Source organism: Aulostomus chinensis, chromosome 20 (genome assembly GCF_037954235.1).
Source record: "Aulostomus chinensis isolate RoL2024-O1b breed Wild chromosome 20, RoL_Achi_v1.0, whole genome shotgun sequence".
NCBI classification, from domain to species: Eukaryota; Metazoa; Chordata; class Actinopteri; order Syngnathiformes; family Aulostomidae; genus Aulostomus; species Aulostomus chinensis.
Window position 1 is genome coordinate 18,901,513 of NC_141339.1, and position 17,772 is coordinate 18,919,284.

Here is a 17,772-nt window from a genome sequence, read left to right on the forward strand (position 1 = left end):
GATTAAGTTAGCGAAAAGTGAAACTCAGCCACAGGCAGCTGACAGCGTACAAACACACACCGCACACACACTTACAAGAGAGTGTCATTCCATCGCTGCCATCCTCGACCTCAAACCTGACCGTGACACGTCTGACCTTAACCACAGCCATAGATCTAATTATAACACCCTTTCTGACACACACACACACACACACACACACACTCAACCACTACTAGTAACCCTTCAGAAGTCTTCAAATATGATCACCTCACAGCTTTCTCTACTCTTGTGAAGACATCTGGAGCCTGTAAGCTCATAAAAGCACAATTCCGCGCCTGCTCTAGAGGAACGCCAGCATCAGCCATATTGTGGTACAGCGGTCAGTCAGTTGCTGTATTTACATTCCCTACAAGATGGAAACGAAAACACGGAGGAGCCCAGAGAGTCAGGGGGAGTGTGAGGAAAACAAAGCGTACATTGTTGACGGTTGTATTTCTTGTTTACTAGCCCACTCGGGATTACGGGATTTCCAAAATGTTGAATTTTACACTTATTATAAGCAGCTGTGTCCACGGGGTCCAGAGCGACACGATTGGAGGGAAACTGCAAGTGAGAGAATATTTGGAAAGCAAAGAGTTACACAGAGGAAGGGAGAGAGGGCTGGAGAACGTACAGTAGATTGAAAAGATCATTCCACCTGCTGATAAATCAGTGAATCCACTGAGTGGAAGGGAGGACGGTCAAATGGAGGTGCTGGGATTGGTGCTTTGCTTTTGGGGTCATTTTTCAGTTGTTTCCTTGATTTGTTGCATTATAAAATATTGTGATCTTTCCTTCCTAATACAGCTGATACTGAGTACTGTCCCAGTGCCAGTCTGTCTGAAATGAATATATATTATTTCTTTGTGTAGACAAGGCCACAGGTCTTTGTGTAGACAAGGCCACATAAAAATCAACCCATTAGTTTCATTTTTGTATATTTTTGGACCTAAATAATCTTATCCTTTACATTTATTATGTCAAAAAGACCTCTAACCCCTTCGGTCATCTAAAATATGGACTCAGTATCTCAGGAAATGTAAAATATGAAACCAGCTTCATCAAAATCGACGCATTATTTGCAGAGATTTCGGACAAAACTTTGTAGTTGATCTAAAACAGTAGCGTCAGACTACGTAGTCAAGTGTGCTGCGCTTCCATCGGTAATTCATGCTTTAGAACAAAGAATTGATTTCCTGAAAATTATAATACAGAGATAATTCTTCTATAAGACAGAGATAATTCATCTCGCTTTCTGAGTAAAACCAGAGTCGAACCACAAAAAAGAGCCGTTCAGTACACATTCCGAGGTTTGATTTGCACCTGTGAACCACATCGGGGGGGGGGGGGGGGGGGGGGTTTATTCCACATGGAAACAAATCTCACAACTGAAAGCAGGGAAGAATACAGGCACCCTGAAAAAACCCTGAAACAAAGTCCAGCTGTGTTTGATGTCATTTGTTCATTACAACTCAGTGTGAACGTCTGCTGATAATTCTTTTAAAAAAAATTTTTAAAAAGTCATTGTACAACGGGGACTAAATCCTATATTATCACGTTTGATAAGACTAGGAGTTCAAACCTGATGTAAAAAAGCAGACGCTCACTGTTTGGGAGCTTGAACTAGACATTATTTTGCATTGTGCCTGAGAACATCTAAACAATATTCCATCAGGCGACTGATCAGTTGAGTGAAGACAGCATTTCGCTCGCTTCTGTTCGGTCTGTCATCCCGCGTCTTTCATCCTGTCACGGCCTATTTTTGTCACTGTCTTCAACCAACTATGATGCATCATACTGTGAGTGAGCACTGATGTGACGTCGACATCTGCGCGCACACACACACACACACACGTGCGCGCGCATGAAGAATGGTAATTACAACCTCGCTGCTCCGACTACATGTTGCCATGTGGGTCAAGTGTTCCCATCAGTGTGACTTCCTCCCCTCAGCTTTAATTGATTTTCAAAGGATTTTAAAGCAGATGCCGGTGAAGAAAGTGTAGTCATTGTTCTTTTCCTGTGAATACAAAACAGTTGGGTTTTGTTTTTTATCTCACTTGCGGTATAAACACTCTTGAGATACAAGAGCGCACAGTTGAGATGTCCCCATTTTTCATATTCATCTTATCGGCTCTGGAACTGCTAACAGGGACATCAAAATGTTAGAACTTGGAAAAACCTCACTATGATTAAATGCTTGTTTGAGGTTTAGAGTTGGAGCATGCGAGCCTGTAAACGTTTCTGAAATACGCTAAATCAGCTATTTTCCCCAGAGCCAGACAAGAAGATTGATACCCCTGTCTCCTTTTAGGGAGCTGAGGCCTACAGAGACTGGCTGACCGCTAGTTAGCTTAGCATAATGAATGTTTAGTTGATAGGAAGTTGGCGTACGTCCAACAAAAGTCATCAGTTTGTCCAGATGTAACTGTCCTCATCCTCTCTTAAAAAAAAATCAGCCGCAGCGGTCGCTCTTCGAGCCATCAGCAAACACTGAGGTGCTGCCTCAAATCACTACGCCAAGCGGTTTGTCACAGAAGTAGTTCCGACTTTGTATCTTCTTCTAAAATTGCTAGCTTTTTTCATAGTGTATTTTACACAAAAACCTACTTGTATTAATTCTGATAAAGATGAGAAAAATGTGTATTTAATGTTTTTTGACTGAGGTATGCGAATACATCCATCTACGAACATTCATTGTGCTAAGCTAACAAGCAGTAAAGCTTTTCCTGTGAGTCTGAACTCCCTAATGAACGCACAGAGGAGGGCCTCTTCTTGTCTGAACCGAGGACGAATGGAAAATAAGCACAATGTGACTTTCTCCTTTAAAGGTGTCACTGGTGCTGTTATTTCACTATTTGCGGCGTCTGCCGATAATGCGGTTTATACACATTTATTTCACCGTCCTGATTGTGAGGCGTCCTGAGTCATTGTGCTGCCACTTAGAGTACAACAACAAATTGTAACATTTAGTATCTGCAGTGAAGAGGTAACATTTTATTTTATTGAAACATTAAAAAAAAAATGTAGCTGCAGTCTTCTGTTTGAGTCATTACCAGGAACCTCCAGAGGTATAAATGGAGTATGAGCAAGTAATTGGTGGGTTTAGTGAGCGTCAGAGTCATAAAATATTAATGTACCTGAACACGCATACACACACATAGAGATGGCAGCCTACCTTGCTCTGCATGCCCCCTCCCACCCCCATCCCCTTTCTCTTCATCGCTATGGTTACACTGATGCAGGTTACCGTGGCAGCCAAGTCAGCCCCACTCACTCACTTACAAAGGAGCACGTGCATTTGCTTCACCACGCACTCAGACATACGCAGGTTGTGACGCCGAACACTTGAATAAAGAGTTTCTGTCGCTATTTCTGGAGGGAGGAGGGGAACTTTCATCATCTGCGTTTCCCTGCATCACAACCTCTATAATCAGACGACAACAGACTGGCGGATCTCATTCTCCTCCTCGTGTTCTCCCTCTCCCTCTGTCCTAGTTTCAATCACAAGTCTAACAGAACAAATTATTTATGACACCGTAATCAGATATCTGCCATATGAATGGACTGTGTCTTATCTGCTGCTTCCAGTTCCGTGCATGTGGCATCTCATTCTGGCTCATGATTGATAGAACTTCTCTCTGTGCCTGAAAGGCTCTGCTGCCACCTGCTGTTCATATCAGGAATTGAAAGGTTTCTCACGTTGAACTTCCAGATTGAGACACACACACACAAAACAATCATAAATGCAAACATGTGAGCATAATTAATATTTGTTTTGCAATGATTGAGTGATGTAACATTCATGAACAATCCGGATCTTTTTAATGGCTCTATGGGACAAATTTTGGCAAACTGGCTCCTGCTTGGGGAAAGCCGTTGTCTCTAGTTTGTCCTGGATTTCACTTCTTGTGTCACAATCCACATCCCTTGCATGATCAGTAGAAGAGTTGTCTACAAGAGCACCAGAGCTTGTCAAGTGCACACAGCTGTGAAATTGCGGTGGCTCTTTTGTTTGGGAGGCTCAGTCTGACTGCTTTTGACGATCAAACGCAAATGAAGACACGTTCTGCTGAAAAGTTGCAGTGCAGGAAGAAGTCAAGCTCTGAGCTAAACCTACTCAAACAGCTCAAACCTGTAAGCAAGCTTTAACACGTCAAGTCCTAGATATCCTTCCTTTGAACAACTCCCGGAAACGAACAACTCCTTAAGATTTGGCTCCTATCGGAGAGTTGTAAGTCCCACCCCTCGAAAGTTTCCCTTGTCTTTTTGAATGTGTTATGCTATGAAAGGGTTGTCGACAGAAATTTGAAAACTTTTAATTTTATGAATTATAACATAAAAACTTCCCTCATTTTTTGTGCTCTATGTAAAAGTGCACAGTACTATATACACCTTTATCCCTTTTGGGATTTACTCAGGCTTCTTAGTAGTAATCCCATTTCACCTAATCCAACCCTCTTCCCCACCCAACTTGCTCTGTCACACACACACACACACACACACACACACACACACACACACACACATTAACTCGTGTAGCTCGCGAGCATTCTCTCTTTTAGACCAGCAGCCATTCATGTTGTTGGACTACTGCTGTCGTTGTTGTGGATTCACCCTCATCAAACGCCATGGACCCTTGTCTCTCAAGACTACACCCAATGATACCTGGGTAAGGACAGCCTGGGTGCTGTGGAAAACCGTAGAACAGAGGGGGAAGATGACGGAGGGTCCGAGCTCTGCAGAAGGACTCAACCAAAGGCTAACTGTACTTAATATTTCAGTAAATGCAACTTTACTGATTATATTGAAGGCACTTGACTTTACAACTAAGGTTCTACTACAATTATGTGCAGATTTGAAGGAAAAGATATAGGATATCATTCTCCTTAGAGGATTTTTGGTTCCCTATGATGTCACGGCAACGCCTAATAAAACCTGCAAGTGTTTATCATTGAATTTAGATTCTCAATCAGAACTTAAAATATACATATGTTGGTTTTTTTTTTCTTAAACCTGTCTAGTCAGGAGGTGGAAAACAAATCGGGGAGTTAGCTTAGGTGTTTAACTGTGTCCAAGGGTATTAGCATTAGCTCAGCTGCGCATCTGCTTTCAGACACACCCCTAGACTCGTGGGTGTCTGAGCAGGGCTGAAATACGTTCTTCCCAGTAGTTCATTCCAAGAAAATGTGTTTTGGAAAAAAACATTATCATTCATATTCACAGACAATATTACAGTTTGCTCGTTCCAACTTCACTGCGGACTCATATTCTTAAATTTCCTGATTGCTGAGTTAATTGATTAAATTACACAAAACAAAGTTTCTTTCATGATTCATTGACGTAACTTCAAGTAAAAACTCCAGAAGGTTTCAAATGTAATCAGTTGCCCATTTTTGCCCATTTTTGCTGCCAAATGGAAGGAAAAGCACAGGTGTAACAAATAGAACTTACGAGGATTCCATTCCATTAATGTGTACCAGTGAAACGCCCTGGCACAGTGGAACACTGCCCACGTTATTTATTGAAGTAGTTCGGGGTCTGAGCAAATGTCACAAGCTAATGTATAGTTTTTATAATTGTTCTGCGAGGAAGCTTTGAGGAGGTCGCCCTGGAGACCTTGGGTGGGAGGAGCTTTGGGGATCGTTAGCAGGCAAAAATGCTCGCAAAGAACTCGTTTCACTTCTTTAAAGAGATTTTGCTCAACAGGAATTAGCGGTGATGGATTTACTGCATCAGTCTGAGGCCTTTAGTGTACTAAAACCTTTATTTACATTGTTACTGATAGGGGCACTGAAAAACACTGTTGATTTAATGTCACAACAGGACGTGGTATTTGCACGCGTGATTCCCCGTCCACATTAACAGCACGAGGGCCGCTGCACGCCCCGGTGTGTGATGTGTGCATCTTTAACTCCACTCATGTGAGAAGCATTCGTTATTAAGATTAAAGCCACTGACATGACAGCCCATATTTAGCTGGTTATTTTGTTTTTGGAACATATTCAAATTGCGAGAGGGCAAAGAATGGCATCCAGTCATTGATTCAAATGATGGAAATGATGAAGCTGTGTTCATCTTGACTGTAATGTAGAAGAGCTCAATGATTGTGACAGCATTAGCCTGTGACAGTTAGGATACGGGATCATGGAAATGCATTCTTTAGCTTTAGTAACAGTATTTGTGGCAGTATTTTTTTTTTAAATTTCTCTCTTTCATTCAGGAAAAACAACCTTTCTACTACAGGAAGTCTTCTTCTTTTAAAATCAGCTGGTTTATTATCAAATACGCAGTTTCATGTGCAAACCCTTGATGTGTTTTCAGGTGGTGCTACAGAACCTGCTGATGTGCATGGTCTGCTTCTACTCTCTCTACTACATGGTGGTCAGCCTCTGCATCGGCATGCTCAGGTACAGAGGCAGACGTGCTTTTGAGTTTAGCTCCTGAACAGGTTTTATTCACAGTAGCTGACGTGTATGATTTGTTTCTGCAGGGTTCATGAGATCAACAGCTTGTTAGCACCGTTTGACTACACAACACCACCATCATGGCAGAACCCCAAATACCTGGGTGAGTAGCAGCGACGGTTGCATGCACCTGAGTGTAAAATGTAGATTAATTTTTATTTGGCTTTTACTGCCAAATGTCCTGTCCCTTTTATGTAGTTTTGCTGAGCAGCAGCCTCGACTATTTGATACCAACAATACGGAACCAAACTCGTAAAGTTTTTACTGTTGAACGCATGAATAGTGCTCCACCAAAAATAAGCGTCTGACTGTTGTAATATGACAGGAAGACTATAAAGATGGGATTCTTGGTACATCGGGAATGGTATTTAGGGATTTTCTTGATTAAGTAGGGTTTTCAGCGGCACGGTGGTGCAGTGGTCAGCGCTGTCGCCTCTCAGCAAGAAGGTTCCGGGTTCGAGTCCCAGCTGGAGCACGGGATCTTTCTGTGTGAGTCTGCATGTTCTCCCTGTTCCTGCGTGGGTTCTCTCTGGTACTCCAGCTTCCTCCCACAGTCCAAAGACATCAAGAGGGGACGAGGCTGATTGATACTCTAAATTGACCGTAGGTGTGACTGTGAGTGTGAATGGTTGTCTGTCTCTATGTGTTGGCCCTGTGATGGACTGGCGACCTGTCCAGGGTGAACCCCGCCTCTCACCTGTAGCCGCATGGATAGGCTCCACCCCTCCACCCCCGCGACCCTTAACAGGAATAAGCGGAAGAAAATGGATGGATGGATGAATGAATGGTAGGATTTGGGGTACACAGTCTTAATTAAAGTGAATTCATAAACAGTCGGGACTTGTTCGGCTGCCTGCTGCTGAAGTTTCTCAGACGTCAGGCAAGTGTGGCTGTCACCTGAGCAATCAGGACAAGTAGGTAGATGATGTGTTGGCGGGATTTGTAAATTTCTATCGTGTCAACCCTCTGATATATTCCCCTCTCTCACTCAAAAACCTCTATTTTCAGCTGGACATTTTTCACAGAGGAAATGTTTAGCTCTCATAGCAGCACACGGCTGCATTCCATTTAGGAGCGCCGGTTCTCGGCCTCTTCTAGTATATTGTGCTTCTTGGCTCGGTGCAGCCATCGTGATTGTTAACGTGTGCCTCTCTTGCCAAGACATTTTGGCAAGAGGAGCACATTTTTTGTGAATATCATCAGTAAAATGTGCTCTTTCTTGTAAGTCAAGATGTCTGCTGTGGAGAAATCTGTAGCGCTGTAAATTTAGTAGTACCCCAGTAACCTACCAAATAATATTCATTGATAAAATCAATATGAGAATGGTATTGTGATATGTAGTATAGTTTTATGTTGAATGAGTTGACAAAATTCAAGCTATAGCTTCTCTTTACCTTTACTTCCTGTTGTTTTTCTTTTGTCTACTGTCTAATAAATGCAAAGAACTTTGAAAAAAAAAATTTTTAAATGAAGAAAATGACATCCAAGCTAAGAAGAATTGTCTTGTATTGTTTTCCTCTGTGTCTCTGCAGTCGGTGTAATTTCCACAGAAGTGACCTATGTTCTGGGAGGGCTGGTATTCGCCTGGATTGTGGAGGAGTGGGTTTGGGATTACGCCATTACGGTCACTCTGCTGCATGTGGCCATGACTGTTGCAGGTAACAATTAAAGCTGCAAGCAGCATTGGAAGGGCCTGAGCCTGTGCGCGGCCGCGACCAGGTGCCAAACGCCGGCCCGAATCCAACGGCGTTATTGGCAAATCCCTGGGCCTTGTAGTTTAGGAGATAGAAGCCTGAGTCTGATGCAGAGAGAGAGAGCAGAGCTGAGAGCCGGCCCTTTAAGAACCCCTCCCCCACTGCTCTCTGCTGTCTGTGTCAGAGTGGAGAGCAGAGGAGGGTGTTGACATTTGTAGTGTGTCAAAATCAAATAGCTCTGCACATGTCGGGCAAAAGTGGAACATAAGGGCATATTTTTGTAGGGATTCTTGTCAGGAATACAGTGGTGTGTATTTTGAAGCTGTGGGAGTTTTAGTTTACATGTGAGAAGCGAGTGTTTGAGAGTATGTTCCATGAGAGCAGACAGGTGCCCCATTGGTTTCCATTGTAAGGTGAAAAAGTGTAAAAAGTGTCTCCCCCACTTTGAGGTCTTATAAAACCCAAACCGTTTACCCTCTATAAAAACTTTTAACAACTTTTAATCAGCAGAGTTTGAAGAGTCATGTATGAAGTTTTAGAAGCAATACCATGAACGCCTTAGGAAGGGACAGCGTTTGTTCGGGGCGCAAAATTTTCCAAAATTGGACATTTGTGTCCAAATTGTGGACGTCCTGTTGGAGTTAGGTCAGGGGTGTCCGTGTATGATTTGTCCGTCTTTATGAGACGAATAAAACGGTGTTGGTCCCATGTCTGTAGGACATTCCTACAGGCTGTGGCGTGTTTTTTTTTTTGTATCTAGGTGGCGCTATTGAGTAGAGCGCTGCTTTTTTTGTTTAATTATGGAATTTGTAGCTGCACTCGATGTGTGTACCAAATTTGGTGAGTTTTTAGAGCGTGTTTAGGGGCTCAAGTTAACTTTTGAAGTGGCGAGTGTGCCGAGCAAACATAATGGGGTCTTCGCCCCGGAGGACCTCCCGGCTCAGGCCCTAATAAGCATAAGCACAAACACAAAGTGGATCAATGGAACGGAAGAGCTAATAGGATTGGAAGTCTGGTTATGTAACTGGAAGCAGACGTTGTAGTTCAGAGATGTACCGGCACACACAAACACACACACACACAATATTGGGATGCTTTTGGTTTTGTTTTGTTTTTTTAATTCAAGGGTCTTATATACATCTCTACCAATTACTTGATCAAACTGCTTTGTGCTAAATCCTGTTGGGCTGATGCTTTAAATGTTCACCGTATTCACCATCTTAGTTTATCATCATTCATCATTAGTTTGACGTCATTGTCCATTAATACAAAGGAAATACATTTCAAGAGGCCAATGATATCTGTCAGTATTCCTGTATTGACCGAAGAATGGAAACGTCATTAAACTAGCCAGAATGCTAACCTTCTGCTAGCTCCCCAGAAAGTCCTAAAAAAAAAACAAATTAGCATAACATTTGCTTCCCCTGACTCTAAAGTTGATGGGTTTTCAGTGGAGTGCCTGATATGAAATATGTGGTTCACGCTTGTTTAAATATATTTCAACATTTTGCGTATGCGTCTTGAAAGTGTTTATGTGGCTGTAAACAAGTGGCTAAATGAGACGGCAGAGGTTGGTAGCGACATCATCACACCAGGCGCTAAGCTAATTGTGGTCACGCTGAACAAATCAGTTCGCTGTGTAGTTTGTTTGTAGCATAGTGTTAGCTTTACACCTAAAGACTGCATTTACACTTCGTATGTCATAATATGTGTTTCAGTAAATCATAGTAGTTATCTTGCTAAACAAAAGTATCATAAACTTTTGTTTGCTGCAGAGTTTTTTGGCAGTAGTCTTAAAATCTACATAAAAATCTCATCGGACTTTGATGTAGGGAATCCACGGGAAGCTAACTTTTTGGTTGGCTTTCCAAATACATCGTCCATGCAGCCGTCCGTAACGAAACTTGTTTAGGCTCGAAGTGAGGAACTTACTCATCTGTCGCCACAAACACTGCCAGGTCAGGTGATGTCAACCTTCTCCTCAGAGCACTCACAAACACTTCCCTAGTGTGAGATTGTGAGTTCAACAAACGTTCGGTGTGTTCTCTGACCTCGGAGGTTGGAACTTTCCCACTTGCTCATGAACACACTTTAAAAAAAAAACAACCATTTTAAGAAAGCCCAGACATTGTAAACTTGCATTCCTTCTCTTTATCTTATCTCTCGTGATTATCGGGATTGTAAGAGTTTGTGGAGTGAGCAGGTGGTGTGTGTGTGTGTGTGTGTGTGTGTGTGTGTGTTTTCTTTTAGAAATATACTTTTTTAATCACAGTTTCCTGTTATTTCTGCAGTGATGTCAGATTTTCCTTCAGCTGAGCACTGGTGGATAGCACTTGGTAAGACTTTGTGGTATCTTCACCTCCATCTTTCTGCCCGTGTGTATCTTCATCTGTCTCCCATACTGTTTCCGGACCACTCGTCTTTCTATTTGTCTCCACATCTCTCCTCATCTGGAAAGAATCTCACCTTTTCCTGTTGCCAGACTAGTTATAATCCCCCTCTGCTGGTGGTTTTCGAACCCTTCTTTGATTGAGCTCTTTCTCTTATTCATGTAATCCCTCTCTTTTTCTCTCTCTGTAGGCTCAGGCCTGGTGATGATGATATTTGGAGGACAGATGTTGGCCTATAAACTCTTCAGGAACAACTTTGTCTATCCGGCAGAGCTACAGAACTTCTGATGAAGACTTTTGACAGACTTGTCGGCAAATCTGACTCACTGCTAGTTTCTTGTTAACTCTGGTACAATACGACATTCATTTTTGTAAAGCAACCACAAGACTTAGGGCGTGTTTCCACTGGCTCAGCTCGGGTCAGGTGGGGTCGGGTCGGGTCGGTACGGCTCAGTACAGGTGCGTTTCCACTAGCACTGGGTACCACGTCACCATGGGTGGACTCAACGGCCGGGAGTTCTCAGGCGTAATTTGTGTGCGACACGACAACCACAACGGACGACATGGAGGCAGCGTGATGCCTGTTGCTCGGTCTGTGGTTTTTGCTTAAACTAAAAGTAAGGGACAACAGACAGGCAAGGCTTCAAGCGGCGAAACAGAACACCCAAGAAAAGCATAAAGGACTTAGCCAAGCGATCGACCAGTATTCCTCCGAGGCCAAGATGATACGAAGTAGACGACGTAAGCGGGTAAGTTACCCAATCAGCGCCCCACTATGTGTTTACGTCACATTTTAGTCCCCGCTCGGCTCGCTTGGAACCCCAATGGAGCAGGGACCAAAATGGTAACGGTTAGTACCAGTGGAGACGGGGCCAAACCGACCCGAGCCGAAGTGAGCCAGTGGAAACGTGCCCTTACAGTCAACTAGTTAACCGTGTTAAACAGTAACTAGTATGATCCCTCCTTGTATAAATCACCCAAACTTCATTTTTTAACATTCTGTACAGTTATTGTTTTGTATTGTTTCTGAACAAACTGCACACTGTGAGCTAAATGTAGCAAGAGATGAGCTTTTCAGATAATTTTCATTTTTGAACGTGTCAAATACTTCTGTAGAGTCCATAGCGCAGCAACACAGTGAAGGAAATACATTTTCAAGATCAATTTCAGCAAGATCAATTAGATTTGGGTGCAGTGAGAAAATCCATCTACACCACAAATATGTCATGATTTTGTAAATATGAGTTAGAATTGTATTTACATTAAATACTTGCAATGCAAAGTGATTGTTTTGTCAGTGTATTCTTGCATGTGTGTCACTGTGTTTCTTCCGTGACTGAAACAGACCAATAACTTAAGTTTAATCTTAGATTACAAAAAAACACTTATTCTTAAAAGACATGTACAAAGACTTTATAGCATAAGCAGACATTATTGGCAATGAGATGTGAAAAGGAGACTTTGAGGCAGAATCGTTGCATAAAAAGTGTGTATGTTTACTGTTTCAAGCAGTTTATTATATTTAATCTAAAATGTATCTTAGTAGGTCATATAAAGATAATTTAAACTGGAGGAAATGTATGCAGTGACACCCCCCCCCCCTTGAAAAATAGCGTCCATTTTCTCCACAGTGAGTAGCTGTTGACATACTGTAACGATAGAATTTTAAACGAATTGTAGTAATTTTTTTCTTTATTTTCAAAGTTAAGTCAGTATTTCTAAATATTTTAAATATTTAAACAGTCTGGCACAACCATTATTTATCAAGAGTGCAATCTGGCGGTCGCATCTATTGTCCCATGAAAAGTGAAATAACCGGGTTTTTGTTGGGCCTTCATTTGAACTCGACGTCACGTGACTCATTTGAGTCGGTCATCATCCCCGCGTGTTGAAACAAAGCGCGAAGGTCGCTCTTCTTTGAGGTGGAAATTTCCCGTTTGGATTCTAAAAGTTTTCTTGAGGAACCGCCGCTTAACCATCAAGAAAATGTCAGGAAACGGATTAATATCCTCGGCCCAGTGGCTAACTGACTCCGAGCAGCGGCTGAGGTCCGGCGCTCCGGTGAGTTCGTCCCTGGCGGGGCTAACTCAGTTCGCTAGCAGCTGAAGGTCGAGGATGGACGCTAACTAGCATAATGATAATGATAGATGCGACTAGCGGAAGGCTAATGCTAGGGGTACAATGTGAGCTAAAAAAAACAAAAACAAAACTAGTACTGGAAATGTTTTTGTGGAGAATTTTTTTTTTTAATCTTGAAGTATTATTACTATGGCTGGATCAGCTAAGAGAAAAAATTGTGCTTAACGTGTAACGCTGCATCAAAACACATAATTTCTCATTGATATTAGCTTAATTAATATACCATGATCAGTTTTATCATGGATTGTGTAGTCTTTTTTTCTTAAAAGTGGAGGTGATATTACACATCAAGTGAAAATAATTACAGATGAACTGGCTGAACTCTGTATGTTCGCCTAAACTAAGTTTGTGCCGCTCAGTAAATGAATGTCAATTCACTTCTACTTTTGCTTAATCTATTAAATGAGAATTGCTCTCTCTGCTTATTAAAGTAAAGCTCGGTTTGAAGGCGGGCAGACCAGACACATCAACACCATGGTGACAAGTTTGTGAGGGTCAGCAGCTGACAAGTGTCTGGCAGGACGGCAGATTAAAGCAGCTTAACGGTCTTCTAAGTCAGCAAGTATCAATTTCAGCTGGCAGGACTTCGAGCTGTAGGTTTGACGGGTCGAGGGTTGACAACAAAGATGCTGGGAGGAGGGCCAGCCTTCACCTCAGAGATTAACTGACACATTGAACTATACAACATTTTCACAGCGTACATCTGTCAAGAATGACACAGGAAACAAATGCTGGATGATGCTTGTGAGCGATCTTACGAAAACAGTATATAAAAGAGTATTAAAGGTCTTTCTTGCTGTGGTAGAATGCGTTTGAACAGCTACGCCAGCAGATGGATGACATCTTGGGAGATGGAGGGATCCTGAAGGAGGTGGTCCAGGCTGGACAAGGCCCCCCCGTGCCTGAGAATGCTTCAGTCTTGAGTAAAGGAAGGTTTCCTCTTAAAACCCTTTATTATTTGCCAACCACTGTAGTTAAATCAAAACTTTATTCTTTTTTTTTCCCCCCTCTTGCGTAGTTCATTACTCTGGTTTCCTGGAATATTCTGATCAGCCCTTTGAGACCACCACTCACATCAAGTATCCTCGGATGATGAAGTTAGGGAGAGGTCAGACCTTCCCCGTGCAGGGTCCTGCTTTTGTTTTATCTAACATTTTTTTCTCTAACACGAGAACTTGCTGTGTGTTTGAAACAAACTGTTAATCAGACGTGACACTGGCTGGACTGGAGCTGGGCCTCTTGACCATGAAGAAGGGAGAGTTCTCTCGGTTCCTCTTCCAACCTCAGTATGCCTATGGGGACATGGGTTGTCCTCCACTCATCCCTGCTGCTGCCGTGGTTCTGTATGAGGTCCACATCCTCGATTTCCTGGACTCGGGACAAGTGGATGACTTCATCACGCTGAGTGTGGTAGGGGGGCGCTATAAGTCTGAGAAAAACCAGCAGGACATGTAATTTACAATGTACAACAGTACAGATCCTGCTAAAGGCTTGGTACTAGAATACCCTTTTAGTTTTAACCAAAGATTTTTGGTTTAAGAAACAACACACATCTTATTATAATGTACACTCATGCTTGTGTGTGCAACACAACATGAATAGCCCTTCATTTTCTGATATGACAAATCAAATTGATGATAATGATTATCATATAAAATCTGTTGATGGTCAAAAACGAGCCAGGAGGCTTTATGAGTGTTTTGGTCTATTTGGGGTTTTTTTTGTAGGAGGAGCAGAATACTTACCCTTTGTCCACACTTACTGAGGTCGTCTCAACACTGCGCTGTTTTGGCAACCGATGCTTCAAACAGAGCCGTTATCACCACGCCAAAGACCGCTATAAACAGGTGCAACTGTTTCCATGCTTGCAGTGGAAGTTCCCAGTTCTGCTCGAATCAAAGCCTGCTTTTGAATAGACCAAAGGATGAAAGTCTGTTTCCTAATGGGAATCTGCTTGGACAACAGGCCTTGGCACTGCTGGGGAACAGGGAGACCGAGTGTGATGCGGAGAGGGAGACGATCAAACGTGCCCTGCTGCCTCTCTATCTGAATCTGTCCCTCACCGAGCTCCGTCTGGAGAGCCCACGAAAAGCTCTGAAATACAGCAACAAAGCCTTGGAGATGGACTGTGCCAACACAAAGGCTCTGTTCCGCAGTGGGCAGGTCAGACTGGGCTCCTCTTGGTTGGTTTGTATTTCCAAGGATCAGATAATATTCAGGGTTCTGAAGCACTGCTTTAAAAAGAATAAAAAGCTGCAGAGGTGGTTGAAAATGTAACCGATGAGTGAACACAGAGGCCATAGCAGTCGGTGTCTGAGGAGCTGCAAATTCTAACGTTTGCTCTCCTTGTTAGATCAGTTAAAGTGGTTCAAACTTATATTCATAGTCTTGATCCACAACATGACAACAGTGATGGAGCAGGGACGTATTGTTGAACCCTGAAGTTAGAATCAACAGGGGTTCACTCAACGATAAGGCAAATGTATTTTTTACTGTGGATTATTTCAAATGGGCACTTCTTCATCACGCGATTGTTAGAAGCACAAATACAAGCACACACCTTTCGTCTCCGTGAATAAACTAAGCCACATTCGCCGTTCTTAAGACATTAAAATCTACAAACTGCACCAGCACAGTATTTACCAACTTCATTTACTTCATAAAACAACATGAGAGTATATCTTGTGCTGGTGTGAACCTCATTTCAGGCATTTAACCAAAAACCCATTAAAATATCCCATTGACACGAGTCAACTGACTGCAATGCTAACTCATTCCTCCCGCACCGTCCTGTTAGTTGAAGATGTCATATTACCACATAGTCATATTTTAGCTTTAATTGGCACCAGAGCAGCTATGGATTTATTTCAATGCTGTATTCCCTGGGGAATTTTGATCGATGATCCCCAATTGCACCATGAGAGAAATGGTTAACATCGCTTTATTCCCCAGGTTCTGTTTTCACGTCCTCAAACTGTAGCTGAAGCTTATCAGTGCGTCGCTCAGACTGCTGTTGTCCCCGTCAGGCGTATCTGCAGCTGCAGGAGTACGAGAGGGCTCAGGGCTGCCTCATCAGTGCCCAGGCCAAGAGGCCCTTTGACAGCGACATCAACGGCCTCCTGATGAAAGTGGCCATGTAAAACGAACTTTCCTCTAAAACCGACGCAGAATTCGTCCACAGATTGGCCAGAAGCTAATCTGAAGATGTGTGTGTTTTCCAGAAGCTACAAAGACAGCTTGGACAAACAAAAAGAAATATACTCCAAGATGTTCAAAGACTTTAATGGCTCAGGCGAGATGGAAAAACGTGGGGGGAAAGGTAAGAGATCCGGTTCATTATCCGGCTGTAATCCACTTGTCTTGACTCCTCAATTTAGCGCAGTGCTCGTGAGGTGAAGGGCACAACCGTCATGCTTGCTGCTTCCCACAAGTCTCTGATTTGGAACACGGGAGACCTCATCTAGTGGTGCTGCTCTACCTAGAATTTAGACGTGTGTTTTTCCAATTTGCATTGCATCATTTTTGGTAGCTGTTTTTCCCAATCCAACATAAGTTAATTCATTAATTTTTCAAATGTTTGCATCAGATGAACTTGATTTCTCCCCCCCCCCCCAAAAAAAACACTGGAAAATCCCTCAGGCGAATAAAAATGAACAGAAAAAAATAAGCAACACATCAGTAAAAACGTCCAAGAATATTACAGTTGGCATATTAACAAAGCAAAACAAAAAAAATGTAAAAAGTAGGGGCAGAACAACTCTTTCAAGATGACTAGGAATGGTGTGATATACGACAAGGTTACTGAGGCCAGGCAACCAGATGCATTCAGCAGCCCAGGTTTTTATATTGAAGTTTTCATGTCCGTGTGTGCTGATCTGAACCGGATGAAACGAGGATGTGCTCAGGTTTCACTGTCCGGTCCGCTAATGGATGACTTCTGTGTTTCAGGTGGCAGCACAAAAGCATGAAATTCAACATGTAGAAGCCCCCCCCCCCCCTTTTTTTTTTTTTTTTCCTTTTTACTTTATTCCTTAAAATTCCTGTGTGAAACATTGTATTTTTGTTTATGGGAATAATATTGCAGGGATGCGCTACTTTACGTTTTACTTTACTTTAATATGAAAACACAATTTCCTTAAAATTCTTGTCATCCTAAATGTTTCTCAACTTTTTTCTTTTTTTTATTACAGTTTTGGCGCAAGAGTTCGTTTTGTGTTCGAAGCTTCGCCTCTCGACTTCATCTCGCTAATATTAAATATTATGGAAGGAAGAGAGGTTTCCTGTTCTCGTTTCGTGTCCCTCATAACGCTGTGCTGGAGCACGTTTGACGTGATAATAATACGAATAAAACTTTTACTCTCTGACAGATCTTCTCCTGTTGATATATTCATCAAGTTGACATGATTTTGAATTATTGTCATGCTGAGTTTGCTGTTTTTCCTAACATTGACTGAGGAAAATACGATTGTATCTGAATGACTGCAGTATTTTTCCATGTCAGGTTGGTGCAAAATAAATCAGTGTTTTGGACAGAAATTTTGCAGTGATTTTGATGACATATTGGACATGTCAAACTTTTTATCAGTCATTGAATATTTGAACCCTTTGGACTTGATATGGCCACTTCATCCAGGAACCTCGGCTGTTTGGACATGCATCCTGTTGTACTCACAGTTTACATGGTGTAAGGTTGTGCTACTAGAATAGTAATAGAATAGTTTTTCATCGGAGTCCCAGCGTAAAGCTGCTAGAGAAACATCGATCAAACTAGCAAGAGGATTTTCTTCCCGGCAACAGATGACTGGCATGTCCCCAGAGAACTCAATGTGATACTTAAATGTGGTCTGAGCGTGTGTGTGTGTGTATTTTGGTGGGTCAACTAGTGGAGACATAAGTCATTCCCGGTTGCTGTACCAATGAAGAACACTGGGGGGAGCACATCAACAAGCCTTGTCAACTGAATTGGGTGCAAATGTTACCATTTCATTTTATAATGTCATTTTCAAGCTATTTTTCAAGTATTTGGCTGTTAAATTTGTCAGGATTTCACCGTCTATCTCG

The 17,772-nt window shown here is 42.4% G+C and overlaps 2 protein-coding genes across 11 annotated transcripts; both read left to right on the plus strand.

Moving 5' to 3' along the window:
- Window positions 1-4,528: 4,528 nt before the first annotated feature.
- tmem244 (transmembrane protein 244) lies at window positions 4,529-11,844 on the plus strand. Its single transcript, XM_086189366.1, has 6 exons — window positions 4,529-4,693; window positions 6,346-6,431; window positions 6,515-6,591; window positions 8,021-8,146; window positions 10,474-10,518; window positions 10,763-11,844. Exons 1-6 carry the CDS (start codon window positions 4,601-4,603, stop codon window positions 10,858-10,860), a joined length of 525 nt encoding a protein of 174 aa, XP_086045492.1. The 5' UTR covers window positions 4,529-4,600; the 3' UTR covers window positions 10,861-11,844.
- Window positions 11,845-12,409: 565 nt separating this feature from the next.
- fkbp6 (FKBP prolyl isomerase 6) lies at window positions 12,410-17,746 on the plus strand. Of its 10 annotated transcripts, none has more exons than XR_015110602.1 (9): window positions 12,410-12,633; window positions 13,517-13,638; window positions 13,728-13,819; window positions 13,919-14,121; window positions 14,439-14,558; window positions 14,677-14,874; window positions 15,664-15,847; window positions 15,933-16,030; window positions 16,660-17,571. XR_015110602.1 is itself a non-coding variant. In XM_086189581.1 (9 exons), the coding sequence occupies exons 1-9, from the start codon at window positions 12,559-12,561 to the stop codon at window positions 17,603-17,605; spliced, it is 1,053 nt and encodes a 350-aa protein (XP_086045707.1). In that variant the 5' UTR covers window positions 12,410-12,558; the 3' UTR covers window positions 17,606-17,746. The 10 variants fall into 10 exon arrangements, 9 of the variants coding, with proteins under 9 accessions (XP_086045707.1, XP_086045706.1, XP_086045702.1 ...); XM_086189581.1 differs by lacking the exon at window positions 16,660-17,571 and adding an exon at window positions 17,595-17,746 and having other exon boundaries at window positions 14,677-14,898; window positions 15,738-15,847; XM_086189580.1 differs by having other exon boundaries at window positions 14,677-14,898; window positions 15,738-15,847; window positions 16,660-17,569.
- Window positions 17,747-17,772: the final 26 nt, after the last annotated feature.